General features: G+C 35.7%; 1 protein-coding gene across 4 annotated transcripts in view; it reads left to right on the top strand.

The window, feature by feature from the left end:
- TRIM33 (tripartite motif containing 33) overlaps window positions 1-15492 on the top strand; it is a 131017-nt gene extending 115525 nt beyond the window's left edge. For 2 of the 4 annotated variants that reach the window (XM_042953526.1, XM_042953528.1), the window contains exons 13-20: window positions 269-332; window positions 2771-2930; window positions 4201-4550; window positions 6733-6856; window positions 7283-7357; window positions 9631-9783; window positions 11214-11264; window positions 11344-15492. In XM_042953526.1, the coding sequence (XP_042809460.1) occupies window positions 269-332; window positions 2771-2930; window positions 4201-4550; window positions 6733-6856; window positions 7283-7357; window positions 9631-9783; window positions 11214-11264; window positions 11344-11556 (1190 nt within the window). In that variant the 3' untranslated portion in view covers window positions 11557-15492. Of the gene's footprint in view, window positions 1-268; window positions 333-2770; window positions 2931-4200; window positions 4551-5189; window positions 5365-6732; window positions 6857-7282; window positions 7358-9630; window positions 9784-11213; window positions 11265-11343 lie in introns of those variants that run through there. The other 2 variants (XM_042953527.1, XR_006206611.1) reach the window with 2 other exon arrangements.
- Window positions 15493-16896: the final 1404 nt, after the last annotated feature.

Raw genomic sequence — 16896 nt, 5'->3', positions numbered from 1 at the left:
TGATGTGGTAGTTTTCATTGATTGGATAGACTTGCTCTGAGACTTGCTCTGAGGGGAATTCTGAGAATCATGTCTGGGCTCAGCTGACAGAAATTGGTTGAAACATGCCAAGGGTTACACATGCCATCCCTGATTTTGAGGTTAAGGCTAGGCCTGATTTCTAAGAATTGCTAAATTGCATCATAGTAATCTTTAATTCTGTAACTAGTAGGTAGAATTCTGAATATTCTTCCCTGCATTGATAATCATTTTATGTATTATTTTCCAGGTTTATCCAATTCTCACACACCTGTGAGACCCCCTAGTACCTCTAGTACTGGCAGTCGAGGCAGGTGAGTTTTAACATTGTTAGTGGGTTTTTTTCCCCCTTTTTTATTAAGAAAAATTTTAAACATGTATTTTAATAAGAAGAATATTACGTCGAAATCCTATGCTTATCACTCAGCTTCACCAGTTACCAAGTTATGATCATTTTTATTTCTTCTGTACTCCCATACATTTCCCCCTACTCTGAATTATTTTGAAACAAACCTCAGACATCTTATCATTTTACTTGGACTGTTTCAATGTATATCATTTGAAGAATTTAAAAAATTTATAGCCACAGAACAATTGTTGCACCTAAGAAAAATTTATTAGCTAATTCTTTAACATCAGTAGAGATCGAGTTACAGATTTCCCAATTTTTCTCATCCCTTTTTAATAAATGGTTTCTTTAAATTGCATTAAAATAAGCCGTATGTACATTGCCATCCGCAGATACGTTGAGGTCAAAATCAGATTGTATGTTGAAGAAACATATTGTTTCTCAAAACAGTTTTCCCCACCTTGTCATTTAAATACGCTACTTGCTGTTTTTTCCCCTCTGTTTTAATAATTTTGATGAGATTTGATCAGATTTAGGTTTGATTTGGGGGAAGGTTGGGTAGGAAGAATACTTCATTGGTGGTGTCGAGTACTTCCATCAGGGCACGTAATGTTTCGTTGATTCTGTGACAGCAACCCATTAATGATCATTGCCTAGCTTTTTTTTTTTTTTTTTTTACTGGTTGAAAATAATATTTTAATTAATGTGTTCTTTCTTTTTGTTTACTGGTGTAATATATTTCTGTAAAGGAAATTTTTCTGTCCTAGTAATGACTTGGTTCCCAGCACCTTCCAACAGTGACCAATGAGATTTTTTTATCATTGCCTTTATGAACTCATAAATTTAAACATTTTATATGTTCTAAACTATTATAGATGTTATTTTTATTGGGTTAAATTATTCCCTGTTTGGCTGTTTGGCTCCTTAGTCCTTTGGTATAACCCCAGTAGTCTTTGAAAACTTCCTTACTCCTGTTACGAAATGATGTTCCAGGTTCGTCTTACAGATTTCCTGCCTCAGGCCTACTGATCACCATATCTTTAAGAAATCTTGGTTGTGTTAATAAGGAAATAGTGTTTGGAGACAGTCTTCTGGGCATTAGGGGCACTTATTGCTACTTAAATTGTTTCTTATGCCTTTTTGGTGGACAGGTTTAAGAAATGGGGCTGGTGTGTGGAGTGTGTTAACATAAAATAGAATAAATGTTGACTGATTTTTAGTTTGAATAATTTAGTGCAATGTAAGAAAGACTTAAGATACATGAATTACTTTTTAAATAAACTTTTTAAAACATTTTTTTATTTTGAGAGAGAGAGATAGCACAAGTGGGGGAGGGGCAGACAGGGAGGGAGGGCCTCCATGGGGCTCTAACTCAGGAATCTGTGAGATCATGACCTGAGCCTAAACCAAGAGTTGGCCGCTGAACCAACAGAGCCACACAGGTACCCCTGAAGGTTTATCTTATTTGGGTGTGTGTGTGTGTGTGTGTGTGCACGCGCATTCTGAAGACGGGTGCTATTAAAATACTTGCTTGACTTTTTAATTACACTTTAAATAATCAGTACTTTTAGAGGAAAGTACAGATTGAAAAAGGTGTTCATTCTCAGTAGCAGTACGGTCTTACCAGTTTCTTCTCACTTCTCTTGCCAGTGGTTTTACTTTGTGGTTTAGATAGAACCGATTAGTTGTATACCTGTCCTCTTAGCCTATCATTTTGGTGATTCAAAAAAGGGTATTCTGGGTTGTTGACTACTTGTTAAACCCTTCTCCCAATTTCCTGCCCTCAAAAGCTAAAATAGAGTTTCCTTTGAGGAGGCTTTATGAACCACTGTTATTAATGCTGTTTTCTACAGATGTTTGGGGGCAGAGAAGAATTGAAAATGCTTTTATTATTATTTTTTAATGTTTTATTTATTTTTGAGAGAGAGCGTGAGCAGGGGAGGGGCAGAGAGAGAGGAGGACGGAGGATCTGAAGTGGGCTCTGCACTGACAGCCTGATGTAGGGCTTGAACTTACAAACTGTGACCTGAGCTGAAGTCAGATGCTCAACCGACTCAGCCAACCAGGTGCCCCAAAACTGCTTTTATAAAGAAAAGCAATCACTGATATTCCATATTAACCAGCCTGGGAAAATTGTTATTTACTAGACTTCTTAAATGATTTAGCATAAGTGTCTCACACCATAAAATAACATTTTTAGGGTCTTTTCATAGTTTAATCTATGTTTTTAAAGAATTTGAGGCTAAGCTTATATCATACTTCTCTTACTTGCATTATGAGTATCCTTATCTTCTAGAAATACATTGTCTATCATTTTCACTTTAATGAGCATTACTTTTCATAGAATTGGTTTTATATACATTATACAATCAAACATAGGTGACATTTTTTGTTTTTTATTAGCTGTGGGTCATCAGGAAGAACTGCAGAGAAGACAAGTCTTAGCTTCAAGTCTGATCAAGTAAAGGTCAAGCAGGAACCTGGGACTGAAGATGAAATATGTAGCTTTTCAGGAGCTGTGAAACAGGAAAAGACAGAGGATGGCAGGAGGAGTGCATGCATGGTAAGCTCCCATTGGGGTCCGTCAGGGATCTAAGGAGGCCACTGCACGGGTTCTTCCATCTCTGCATTTTAGACTCTGCATGTTGTTTAGTTTTGAATATTTATGCTTGTAACCCAAGTTTTTAATTGCAGTGTCTGCTAAGATGTGTCACAAAAGATTTAATTGTATTAAGGACTCATTTGAAATGGTCTTTTAGTATGTAATTGGTTAGTATTTTTGCCATGATTCTAAATCGGGTTCTGTATTGTTCTGACTTTATTAATAATCATCTCAGTAGTCACACTGAGTCTCAGGCCACAAAAGATCCTTGACTGTTTTCCTGGATCTGTCAGCTCAGGATTAAGACTGCTGACGTGAAAGAAGTTTAATGATCAAAGAGTTTTGTGATGGGAAGATTGCTTTTCGTTTATGAATTTATTAGCTAGTGTAGAGTTTTTCAGATAGAACATTTTATTAAATGTATAATATAGAATGAAGGAAGGCCACCTCGCAAACATACACGCGCCCAAATATTGGTCTTGGCTTTTTCTTCCTGCCCAGGCTTAAGTGTCATTTTCTACACAGTTGGCATATAGAAATTTCAAGTAGGAGGATTAGCATATTTATTTAACACAGTATTTGTATATTTAGAGAGCAAAAGGATTTAAAGTTGGCCTTCATCCAATACCTGGCTTGGAAAATTCCCCCAGAAAACCGGGTGCAAAAGGGTGGTGAAAGATTTCTTTTACAATTATCAGAATCTTCCAACTTTAGTAAAATGATAAGTAGGCAGAGTAACATTTCTTGGAAGATATGCAACAGAGTCTTATGTGAAAATAGGGTATCAAAGTCAGCTCTTTGTAGGAAAAGTATAATCCTGTGCTCTCTTTCCAGTCAATGTGCTTAGCAGCTTAATTAATTTTCTTATTATCCACCTGAACCAATATTAGAGAGTATTCTATAAAATCATAAATTAACATGCCTAAATAATTTGGGGTTATTTTCATTCTTTTATGTCATAATGCCATTTCCAAATTCATTTTAAATTATGTCAGTGTATATGTATGTGTATTGCCATGACTTTTAAGTTACATGCACATACTGCATACAATAAGGATTAAATGATTCTTCAGGAGGGGCGCCTGGGTGGCTTATTCAGTTGAGCCTCCAGTCTTGATCTCACGGTCATGAGTTCAAGCCCCATGTTGGACTCCACGCTGGACATGAAGCCAACTTACAAAAAAAGAAAAAAAAAAAGATTCTTCAAGAATTTGTCCTTGTTTTGTTTTAGTTGAGCAGTCCCGAGAGTAGCTTGACACCACCTCTCTCAACCAACCTGCATCTAGAGAGTGAGTTGGATGCATTAGCAAGCCTGGAAAACCATGTGAAAACTGAACCTGCAGATACAAATGAAAGCTGCAAACAGTCAGGGCTCAGCAGCCTTGTTAATGGAAAGTCCCCGATTCGAAGCCTCGTACACAGGTCGGCAAGGATTGGAGGAGATGGCAATAGCAAAGACGATGACCCAAATGAAGACTGGTGTGCTGTCTGCCAAAATGGAGGGGATCTCTTGTGCTGTGAAAAATGTCCAAAGGTCTTTCATCTAACTTGTCATGTTCCAACACTTCTTAGCTTTCCAAGGTACCAGTGAAATACTTGACTTTTTTTTGTTCTTGTTTATATAAGCTGAAAGCTAAAAACCAGAAAGTTCTTCATGCAGATGGGCTTCCTAAGCAATGCACAGTATTTCTGTAAAACAGGGGGCCTGTTACTCCTTTGGTATTACCTTCTAGAGAAACTAACAGCTGAATGGTAAAATGTCCAAGATGTAAATAGTGTGATAAAAAATAGACTGTTTCCTGGCCTTTAGTTTGTACTTGGCATAAGTGAAGTAGTTTGTACTTGGCATAAGTGAAGTAGATAAAACTCTAAATTATGAGAGGTAGGGGTCTGGGATGTTGGAGAAGTTAGTTGATTTCCTGTTGAAGCTGAATTTTTTTATCTATTGGAATCAGTCTTAACAGGGTCTACAATAATTTCATTTAAGAATACTATTTAGTTAGAGGCAGCTCTATTGGATCTTTACCCAGAACTTCCTTTTCTAATGTTTGAAAGCTCTCAAAAGGCATTTGAAAGAAAAAACAAGTACTTTGTAAAAACACCTTCAACACCTTGAGTTTTTTAGTTCTATCTTCCTCTTGACCACAGAAGCAGGTAGTTGGTAGTGCCAGCCCAAAGCATTATGTGCAGATTTCTCAGACTTTTCCTTCTGTCATTTAGCTGGAATGTCTTCCAGTCATGAACTTTGGAATGGAGAGTTACTGAATTCCTTATTTAGAAGAGAAGAACTTGGGATGAAGATAAATAAAGATTGGGGGAAATATGAGCATTGTCCTCATACTCTTTGACCCCCTGGCAGCTCTATATCTGGTTTCAAGCATTAAAACATTCATTGGTGAGCATTCAAGGCAGGCTGGTGTTACTAGCTAACACAGTGGGACAAACGTGCTGGGTTGGGTTACAAAATTTGTGGACTGGTCTTAATTCTGTAGTGAACTAATTTAGCTTGCAAGGTTCACAGATTTTCATGGATTAGTTTCATTTCTTAAGTGGTAGAGTGGGGATTCGAAGAGCTCTTTTTCATCCCTTCCATTTAACAAGTTGTGCTCAAGCCATTTTTGTCTCCAGCTGATTTGAGACCGCTTTCTCCCTTCCCAAACCTTTACCCCCAGATTTCCTTTTAAGTGACAATAATGTTCTTGAGAAAGCTCAGCTTTTTTTCTGCCTGTAGATACAACATTCACATTTCCTCTCAGATTCCTTAGAAGCAATGATTTTAGTTGAATAAATACTACCTGTTTTGAAAATTTCAACCTTTGGATTAGAAAAGTGGTGGATATGTATAAACAGTGCCAGAATATTTTTCTAAAGAATCTTAATTCTTACCTAAGTCTTAGGAGGTATAGTCATTTGCCAGAGATGTAATAAGGGCCTTCTTTTACTTTGCTCTTTTATAAAAGGAAAGCATTGGCATTTTGGTGTTATAATTAAGTCATTTTATATTTTTCTTCCCTTTGAGTCGTAACATCTACCGGAATGTTAGAATTTTGCCACTGGATGCTTTCTCTCAAAGGCTGATGCTTTGGAAAGAATTGGAACTGTTGGCACAGACCAGTACAATCTCTAGACTTAAAATTTATTTATGGTGGGGGAGAGAAGGGGAGAATTATTGGGAGTGAATCCTTTTGGAATTTATGGTTTGATGGAAATCCTGATGTAAACAAACTATAGACTGAGCAGGGTTTAAAAGGTAAGGGGTACATATACCTATGTGTGCTTGCACTTAGAGAGTTGTATGTGTATTCATGGCTTTTGACTGGCCATGAAGAAGAAGAATTTTATTTTTGGCATATTTATTACATGCCAAAACAGTATTGGATACCCCAGGAATTCCGTAAACTGTATTCTTTCCTTATTCATGAGTTGGGGTCATTGTGAGGTAATACTGGGGTTGACAGTCTTACGCTACAGGTACTGATCATCAGCTTTGTGCTAGGAAGAGGTCCCGTTTGAAATGCAGGGATACCAGTTTTATAAAGCTTTCTAGAAAGTAATTAGTTAAAGAAAGACTGGGGAACGTTTTGGGAAGCTTTTATCATACAACTTCCCTTTATGAGGTCTGATAAGAATAGAGAGCCTCTCTTCCCCTCAAAAACCAGAAAGGAAAGAAAACAAGCTGGAGACTTAACTCTGGAGAACTGGTTTCTCTCTAGAGTGGGTTTTGTTAAAATTACATGAACTAATTGCCTGTTTCCCTCTTTAGTGGGGACTGGATATGCACATTTTGCAGAGATATTGGGAAACCAGAAGTTGAATATGATTGTGATAATTTGCAACATAGTAAGAAGGGGAAAACTGCACAAGGGTTAAGTCCCGTGGACCAAAGGGTAAGTGTCAAATAAGTTGGCTATATTATTAGGGATTCTGTAGTTAATGTGGCTGTGCACCTCCAGATTACCTAGGTAATCTATAAAATTTTGTACAAAATATTGTATGTTGCTTTTATGACTCCTTTGCATTTGTATAGTCAGTAGTAAATAAATTACCTTAGTCTTCATCTAAGAGCAAAACCACTGTATCTTCGATAAATTCATTTAAAGTAGAACAGATGAAGACAGTTTCAAAACTAAATTGGAAACAAGACAGTTTGCTTCAGTTATGTGTATTTAGTTAGATAAGTCAATAGGTAGGAGGCATATGTGTTCAGCTTATTGTAATAATACTTTGTAGTGATAAAGTTCTTTTACTCAAGAATATCTATCTTATTAGGGGAAAAACTATTTCATGAGTTTTCCTTTCTTTTTTGGGGCCAGAAATGTGAACGTCTTCTGCTTTACCTCTATTGCCATGAATTAAGTATTGAATTCCAGGAGCCAGTTCCTGCTTCGGTGAGTTGTTTACTTTAGGAAATCCTTGGTGAAGAAGCCCAGTGTAAGACTTAAGAATGAGGGCTCTGGCCCTAAAACTTCTTGTCTCAGGCTTCTTGAATAATTTCCTCAACACTTCCAAGGTTCAAGTTTTCTAATATTATTTCTTACCCCATTTGGATGTTCCAAGGACATATATGATACCTTTATAGAATGATTTTAGCAAGTACCTGATAATGTTGTAAGTACTAACCTGAAATTTTGAGAGAGCGAGGGAGCACAAGTGGGAGAGAGGGGCAGAGGGAGAGAGAGTGAATCTTAAGCAGGCTCCATGCTCAGTGCAGAGCCTGACATGGAGTTCAATCCCACGACCCTGCAATCACAGACCGAGCTAAAATCTAGTCGTTCGCTCAACTGACCGAGCCACCCAGGCACCCCAGTATGAAAATTTATTAGCACTAAATGGATATGAGACTTGTTAAAATTGCACTTTATTTATTAAAATTTCTGTGTGCTGTCGTGAAAACTTAATGAATTTAATTTCCGTGTCCTCTTTTACTTTTAAGATGGACGTAAAGGGATATAGGTATGATGGAAAGAATCTTAGATCAAGCGTCAGAAGACTTCTCCCAGTTCTGTCATCAAACTTGGGGGGAAATTACATAATTTTCTGCCTCAACCTTTTTTTTTTTTTTTTTTTTTTTTTTAATTTTTTAGAGAGCGAGCACAAGCAGGGGGAGGGACAGAGAGAGAGAGAGGGAGAGGGAGACACAGAATCTGAAACAGGCTCCACGCTCTGAGCAGTCAGTGCAGAGCCTGATGTGGGACTTGAACCCAAGAACCGTGAGATCATGACCTGAGCCAGAGTCAGATGCTTAACTGACTGAACCGCCCTTGCCTCTACTTTTTTAAACATACAGTGGGAATATTGGACTACATTTCTAAAACTCCAGTTCTGTGATTCTAGGCTCTGTACCTTGGGGAGAAAATAGCCTCTGTATATTAGTTTGAATAAAACTATAAAATTGAATCTTTCACAGTGGCTCTTATCTTTTGAAGATAAGCCCTCTTTTATGAACAGTCAAGATTAGGAAGACTGGAAATTTTGCAAGTCAGTGCTCTTTATCTTAAAGGAGACTGTAAGGAATAAAAGCTCTAAAGGAATATCTGGGGTGGTCAGTGCTTCACAAATGGAATGAGAATATGCTACACACATTTTATTTGCTTACCATCAGTTGAATTAAGATATTATTGAATACCAGGTCTGTTATAGAATATTAAATACTAGACTTGTTAACTGGGTAGGCTCAGAAATGAATTTATTATTTAAAAAAAATTTTTTTAGGGTTTTTAAATTTATTTTTGAGAGAGGGAGAGACAGGGAGGGGCAGAGGGAGACACAGAATCCAAAGCAGGCTCCAGACTCTAGGCTCTGAGCTGTCAGCACAGAGCCGCACACGGGGCTCCAGTTCAGGAACTGTGAGATCATGACCTGAGCCAAAGTGGGACACGTAACCAACTGAGCCAGTCAGGTGCCCCTCAGAAATGAATTTTAAGGCACCAAAGACCTAGACACAAGGAAGATATTTTGTGCAAATTGTATTCATCTGATACTAGGACGTTTGTCTTCAAGTTCAGGAACGTTACTGTAGAAAATAACTTTCAAACACTTCTTTTCATGAACTGTTTAAACAGCTTCTCCAAATTCACTTGTTTCCCAAGGATACAAAGTTTTGGCAAAAAGTTGGGGCCAGAACTCTCCCTGGCATGATCACTAAAGGGTTAATAAAATTTTTATTGTGTTATTTACAGTTTTTCTCCTTCTCTTGTTTTATGTTCAGAGTTCTTTGTGATAAAGTTATAGCCTCTCAAAGATGTTTAATAATAATAATATATTTTGTAATCTTTTTAATTTTCTTTCCTATTTAAAAAAAAACAACAAAAAAAACCTCTTCAGGTGTCCTAAAATTCTGATGAGCCAGATGTGTCCTTAATAGGACTTGTTGGCTACCCTTACTGATTGCTTTCTTTCCAAATCTCCTTACTAAAGATAGAGCTTTGGGGCCTTCACTAACCATTAAGACTGCCACATATTCTGAATATGATTTGATTTTTATGATACATGATTGGGGCAAAAGATGTAAAAGTACATTCACTGTACCCAAAATTTGCAAGCAGCTGGCTCAATAATTAACATATTTTTCCCCTAAAATCAATAGGCTATGCATTTTTAAATAAAACTGTTTGGCATTTTTGGAGAATCCTCATCTATCCTTATTTATTTGTTTGTTTAGATACCAAACTACTATAAAATTATAAAGAAACCAATGGATTTATCCACCGTGAAAAAGAAGCTTCAGAAAAAACATTCCCAACACTACCAAAACCCAGATGACTTTGTGGCTGATGTCCGTTTGATCTTCAAGAACTGTGAAAGGTTTAATGAAGTATGTTAGCTTCCAAACTATAAAGTCTTGGATTATTAGGTTTTTTTGGGGGGTGGAGAGTGGGGGGTTGTTTTATTTTATTTTTCTTGGGAAGACATTTTTCTAATTTGATTCAAAAAATTTTTTTCTGCTGCAATCAGAAGTAAAATTTGGTTGCATCCACACCTCCAAAGAAGAAAGTTTACTGTGTATAATTAGATAAGTTAAGAATATTAGTGGATATTCCTTTTTGAACAAGTTGAGAATTGAGATATACAAGTATAGAAAGGAATATATACTTATAGTTAAGTGTATTTTATGGGAAATGATTATAAACAGCCTATATTTGGGGTACATTTAGGATGGGCATTTGTACTGGTTCCTCTGATTTTATTATTAATGTAGGTTAATAATGTTAATCTATTAGATGTAGAACCCTAAAATCATAAACTCATCTCTGGTGGCTCATCTTGAATAGTAGCCCAGAGTATATGATGTTGAGTTTTCTGATCTCAGCAATATGACTTTCATTAACTTTGGTCATACATTTTTTTGAAGAAACAGATGAACTGTCCTTGAGAAAAACTGTGATATGTGACTCTTTCAAAGAAACTGTTTTGTTTTCTTTGGGAAAAATCAGGTCTCTTATTGTTAAGGAAGATTTTCATAATTCTAGGAGAAAAAAATGGAATTGGATAAGAATCTACAAAATCTTTCAAAAGATTATAGAGTATCTTCTTTATTGCTGATGAAATTTGGGTGCCATATGACTATTACTAAAAGTACTTGAATCAGTTAAAGTATACTCATAGCTGCCTCTGGAAATATCTAGATGACCTTTTTAAAACTTGTAAAAAAAAAAAAAATCCCTATAGGTCAAAAGTATAGTATAGCAATATACCACAGAGAGTATAGTAACACCTTACTTGAAGTTTAATACAGTCCTAAGTTTTGTGTCTTACTTTCTAATCAGGTAGATTATTTTCCAGTAAATTGCTTTCGGGAATTATAGGCAACCCTTTCGAGGAAGAAGATACATTTTATCTGCTTTAGTAATAGTTAAATAATTTATGATTAATAAATTGCCATACAGATAGAATTCTGATAGGTGGTTTGTTGATGGTTTGACAGTTTTTAAAAAGCAACATTTCTTATGTTACTTGTTTTTTGGTTTTAATTACATTGATGTATTTGGTCCAGGTCCATTTCAGATTGACTTTATTAATTCTGAATTTGAGACAGTTTTTACGGTTTCACAGTAGCTTTAGCACCAGAACTTTGTAAAGAAAGCGGTTCCATGTTCTGTAGTATTTTAGAAAGCACTTAATCTGGTTATAGCAATTTGTTCCCCCTAGTATGGCTGACTTTCGTCGCCAATCCTATGCAGTTTTATAACTTTAGAAAGGATTATAATTTCCCTTTTTTTTTTTTGACTCTGGTATCCTTTTTAGATGATGAAAGTTGTTCAAGTTTATGCAGAAACACAAGAGATTAATTTGAAGGTAAGCTTTTCAGACCATGCAAACTTGGTGAAGGAATATGCATTACCAATAGGTGAATATTCCTATCTTTTGCTTGCAGGCTGATTCAGAAGTAGCTCAGGCAGGGAAAGCAGTTGCATTGTACTTTGAAGATAAACTCACAGAGATCTACTCAGACAGGACCTTCGCACCTTTGCCAGAGTTTGAGCAGGAAGAGGATGATGGTGAGGTAACTGAGGACTCTGATGAAGACTTTATACAGCCCCGCAGAAAACGCCTAAAGTCAGATGAGAGACCAGTACATATAAAGTAAAATGACATGAACTTAACTAATTGTTTTAAGGAAAAAAAAAAAAAGAAAAAACCCTTTTATTTAAGTGTTGCCGGAATATCCTGCCTACAGTGGGCACCTCCTTGAAGAAGCTGATAGCTCTTACACAGTATTAGATTGAAGTAATGGACAGAAATCACTTCTTGTCAAGAAAGGGGGGAGACAACTCTATTTGCAATTTCAAAAGAAAAACAAAAAGGAAAAGCAAAGTGATTTGAAGATTTCTGTTACGAAAGAGGGTGGTTCTTTAGAATGGTAGATACTGGTCATCATGTGCTATTGATTGGTGCAGGATACTGGGTGTACAAGTAAATACTTGATGGTCCTGTTGCTCGTGTCTGTTTGGACAAGAGCATACAGTTATTAAAAACAGCTTTCATGCTCCCCTTCCACACACGTACATACTGGTTTGTTTTCTAATTAAAATCAAAGTTACTCAGATTCCACTTTGATGTCAGTGCAGATGTGCATTGAATCATGCCATTATATTTGTTCTCACTTTGATGCTGTTGGGCCTTAGTTTTTATATTGGTTTAAAGAACTCAACGGCAGTTTTATTTTCTATTTATACTTAGAGTCTAGGAAACATCATCGATCATCATTTAATCAGTTTTAATGGTCTGCTGAAATAAATATGGTAACTTTTCAGTGGCTGATCACGTGGTAGTCATTTCCAGAAAAACCCTTCCACAGAATTGCACTTCCCAGTCGGATCATCCGATCGTACAGTTACTCCCATCAAAGGTGGAATGTTTGTTTCAAAATTAATGTAGTTTTCATTTAAATTTGCTTGAGAAGGTGACAACTGGCTCTTACCCAGTCTTCCTTCGTATCAGTTTTCTGATAGACCACTATTGGCAAACAGTAATCTGTCAACTACCAAATGTGTAAAATTTTCTGTATTTCACTTTGTCTTATTTGTAAATAGTGAACTAAAACTTCTGGCAGATCAGCAACATTTGCTGAGCCTGTTTTTTAAGCTAATGTGTATTCTTACTAATGTTCCTATCAAGAATGGATTTGTAATATATGCTGTCTATTTCTAATGTTCACATTCATATTTTGAGGTTCTATCTTATTTTAATAGAGAACAGACTTCTCAGAAAATCTTCAGAAGCAGCTTATTATTAAATATCAAACTATTGAAATAAACCCGGTGGGGTTAGATTACTCATCTGTCCACCAAGTGGGACATTTGCATGGACTGGGGGCTTAACGGACTTAGAAGAGGCCTGTAAGTAAATCCTGAAAATGAGCCAATCCCCACTTGAATGGTTACTGGAGTAAACCCACCTTTACTACCCTGCGTTCAGCACCCGAGGCAGATAAACCACCTTGGCTCGGTTTTGTTTTTCTTCTCTTCATTTGTGATGCTCAGATCCAAGATGTGTGTTCTAGACTGTGTATGGGCTTCTCTTTTGTTGGATTAAAAAAGTTAGTCCTACTTTTGTATGGACACCTTAGAGTATAAAGTGACCAAAATAGAAGACTTGCCATTAGATATTTTTCAGACGTCAGCAGATTTGTGGCAAATCATTTGCCTTTTTAAAAATTCAGCTTATGCAGTTCAGACAGTAGACTACTCAGTAAAAATTATTTGACATAACTGTCTAAGAGGTAAATATTTTTTAGTGCATATTGAATCAAATAAAGTGCTCTAAAGAAATTATTATACAAATTCCTTTGGGTTGTTTTTCTTTTCTTAACAAATGTTGGGGGTAAACATGGATATTATTCAGGCCTTCTGATGGTGTATTTAAGCAGTATTGATTTAATAATACTGCTGTTGATTTACTTCATTCTGTGGCTTCCTTTTAGCTTCTCTTTCAGTTTTGTTAGAAGTTAGGCTTTAGAACCTACACCGAACTGTTTTATCATTTTACTCAAATTTCAGGTTCTTAAGAAGAATTGTCTTATAAGGGAGAATTGTTTAAAAATGCTTTATTTATGTGCATTTCCCTCTTTCCCACAGCATTTATGATTTCAGTTTATCAGGAGACGTATCTAAGGGCACAGTTTTGGAAAGTGATGAGTAGCAGTATAACTTCCTTTGGTCCATCCATTGATTTCTAGTATTTTATACTTGCTCTTCAGATGAATCTTTTTCATGATTCTTAGATAAGTCTTTTATATAGGTTCTACCAATGGAGGAGAAACTAAAGTTTAAATATTTATTTCTTGATATTTGGGGCCTTAAAAGATAACGTGTTCCCTTTGAAGTTTTTCATGTTACGTGGAATTTTTGTTTTTTGTTTTTTTTAAGATTGGTTTTTAAAAAGCCACTTTATTGTCAGCATTTAATAGGCTCCATTTCTGTTAATGGAAGGCAATTCATACTACTGAGGATTTACTATGAAGTAAATAACTATCAGCAAACCACCGTTTAAATGAAGGTGTTCAGTTTAGATTTCACTGAAATTTTTTTCTTGTACGTTGATCTCTGTGTTCCTACCTAATTTGTTCAGCCACTAATATAACTGTTAAAAAGTATAAAAACTTACATTGACATTCAGATATCTTACATGTTATTCTATTAATTTATGTCTCAAAAAAGTAAACATTGAATATCAGTTCCTGAAGGCAGTTTGTTTTGATACTCTTTGCATTTGTTATCCTTTGTTAAAAAACAGTACTTTAGATTTGGAGATGTTAAATGTTTCCTTAAAAAAGATTGCAAAGTTTTGCAATACCTGAGTTCCCGTCTCCCATCAGAACACTAAGAATAAAGTGTTCCTCAGTCTGTTCTGCTGGCCTAAATTTGCATTATTTTTTATTTATTTTATTTTTTTTTAGCATTTGGCTCAGCTGATTCACTGAGTAAAGGAATTGTTTTGCAAGGTGAAACATGTACGTGTTCCAAAGTATGGTTAAGTTGTAGGTCATGCTCTATATTACCACAGATCATTACCACAGAGATGATAAGGTATTGGATCCCCTGTTGAAATTATTCTTTTTGGAATCAACAAGGTACTTTCTGATTTCTATGTCTTATATAAGAGAATTTTAAATAATATTAAAGTCAGTTAATTCTTTTTGTTGTAACACTTTTTGAGGTTTTTAGTTAATCCAAAGAAATAATGCTTTTAAATAGAAGCAAAAGGTTTATAGTGTGCAAATTGTAGATTTATCAATTACCTCAGCAGGTATCCTGCCATGTAATTATTAGTGATTAGTGTTAATAAGCCAGTAGATTTAGGTCTTCTGACTGTGCCCTTGGATTTTGGCCTACTATCTTTATTCAATAATCTCTTAGTATCCACAATGGGAGTAGATGCTGTGGCCCTCTCTCCCTTGGCCTTTTAAGTCCCTTACCCATTCCCCCTCATATAAAACACAGGAAGTATAAAAATCTCATTTCTTGTTGAAGTCAGCACTGCTTATTTGCATACTCCGCATTGGATCGGTGAGTAGTTTTATAAAATCCACCCACCCCAACTCTCCTAATCAAAACAATCAAATTCTTAATTCATACCGTCTGTATTAATAATCTGCTGAAGATGATCCAAGGTTTTCAAAGTGTATCAGTTTAATCTTGAACTGAACCTTGATGCTTTCTTTTTCTTTTTCTCTCAGTTCTCTCCTCCTCGATAAAGCAATAACACTGCTTTAAGTCTGTTGCCTGATAGGCATGTCATAGTCCTCTCCCGGATGGTGATTTTATAGGAAAGTTTGTATGCATATCACCCAGTCTATCTTTTAAAAAGTAAGAAATTTAAATGTATGCTGGAGCTTACGACAATATATTGTGGCATTTTATTTTAAAAATTGGGGAAAGTTGCATATTTTTTTAAAAGTAGGTATTTGAGTAAAAAAAAAATTGAAGGTACTTTTTTAAGAAAAAAAAATTTATATGCCACAGTTTACATAGACATTTCAGATTTCAACATGTACTCTTGGATATAATGGTTTCTTTTACTTGGGCCAAAATGCATGTAAAGCATATCTTTCATCTTAGTTCCTTGTGTTTGCCTCCGTGGTCTTTTATATATTTTTTATTGTAGCTGAGAAAGTTATCTTCAAAAACAGTCAATTTGGATATATTTGTCACGATCATACTACAAAATGTACAAAATTAAGTTTGGCCCTTTTCTAGCAAGTAATCTTTAAAGTTAAAAATGCTGTTCTTTTAAGTTCACCAAATTCGTATGTGGGAAGGCACTGAGATGATTTTGTAAGTGCCACTGCAATATGCCCTTTCAGGTGTGGCCTAATTTCCAGTCTTAAGAAGGAAGTGCTTGTCTGCTCCTGGTCTGAAAAATGTAGGCATTTACTATGTTTTAAATCACAGTGAAACATGTATATAAGCCTATAAAAACGGTATGTGCAATCTGAAAGCCTGTTAATTTTCTATGTAGACATACACACGAAAGGGTTAAAATCACAGCCTTACTAGTTCCTTGCTTCCAGTATTTCAACTGGTCTCCTCCCCTCATTATTATTATTATTATTACTACTACTATAACTACTATTATTTTTGCACATAACTAACTACCCTTCAATGATTCTTAAAGAAAAGTGCTGTTTCTGTGGTATTGTATTCTCTAAATAATCATATTTAATTTTTTAAAACAAGGTTGCAGTTTCTAATTGTTCCGTTCCTGTGTTTTTTGCTGGTGTGTATTAAAAGCAAGATTTTCTTTTTCATGGTTATTTAATACATTAGCTGCCTGTAAATATTTCTTGTTATAATGCTCTGGAATGTGTTGTAGAAGTTGTATTAGATTAGTTTAAAGCCTTGTTTGAAAGCCACATTGTTTTGGTTATTTCTATTAAATTAGAAAATTGAAAAAGTTTGCAAATGAATTCCTTTTTTTCTTCCTTTTTGAGTTGAGATTTAGTCATTTAAATATATTTGAAAAATGTGTACTGTGTGCCAGGCACTGGAGTTATAGAAGTGAAAAAATCAAACACAGTCCCTGCCTTCACAAGCACTTAGACTCTATATGAGACTGATGAGTGCTCTGATCGGGATCAACACAGAAAAGAGTAGGAACACATGGGACAGGATCTAACACCTAAGTTCATTGGTTGGTGAAGCGATCTCTTTCACTCATAAAAATGTGATGACGGTGGACCAGGCAAAGAGAGAGTGAAAAGAGAATAAAATATAGAGAAGTCTGAAAATGAAAGGGAATATGTATAGAAGTTCATTTGGAGCAGAGCGTAGGTTGGAGTAGTAAAATACTAAGCTGGAGAAACGAGCCAGAGTCCTTTTTCTTTTTTTGATATTTGTTTATTTATTTTGAGAGAGGGCGTGTGTGCATGTGCAAGCAGGGGAGGAGTAGAGAGAATGGGAGAGAGAGGGAATCCCAACAGGTTCCA

Source organism: Panthera leo, chromosome C1, assembly GCF_018350215.1.
Source record: "Panthera leo isolate Ple1 chromosome C1, P.leo_Ple1_pat1.1, whole genome shotgun sequence".
Classification (NCBI taxonomy): Eukaryota; Metazoa; Chordata; class Mammalia; order Carnivora; family Felidae; genus Panthera; species Panthera leo.
This window is presented reverse-complemented; position numbering and strand designations above follow the sequence as displayed.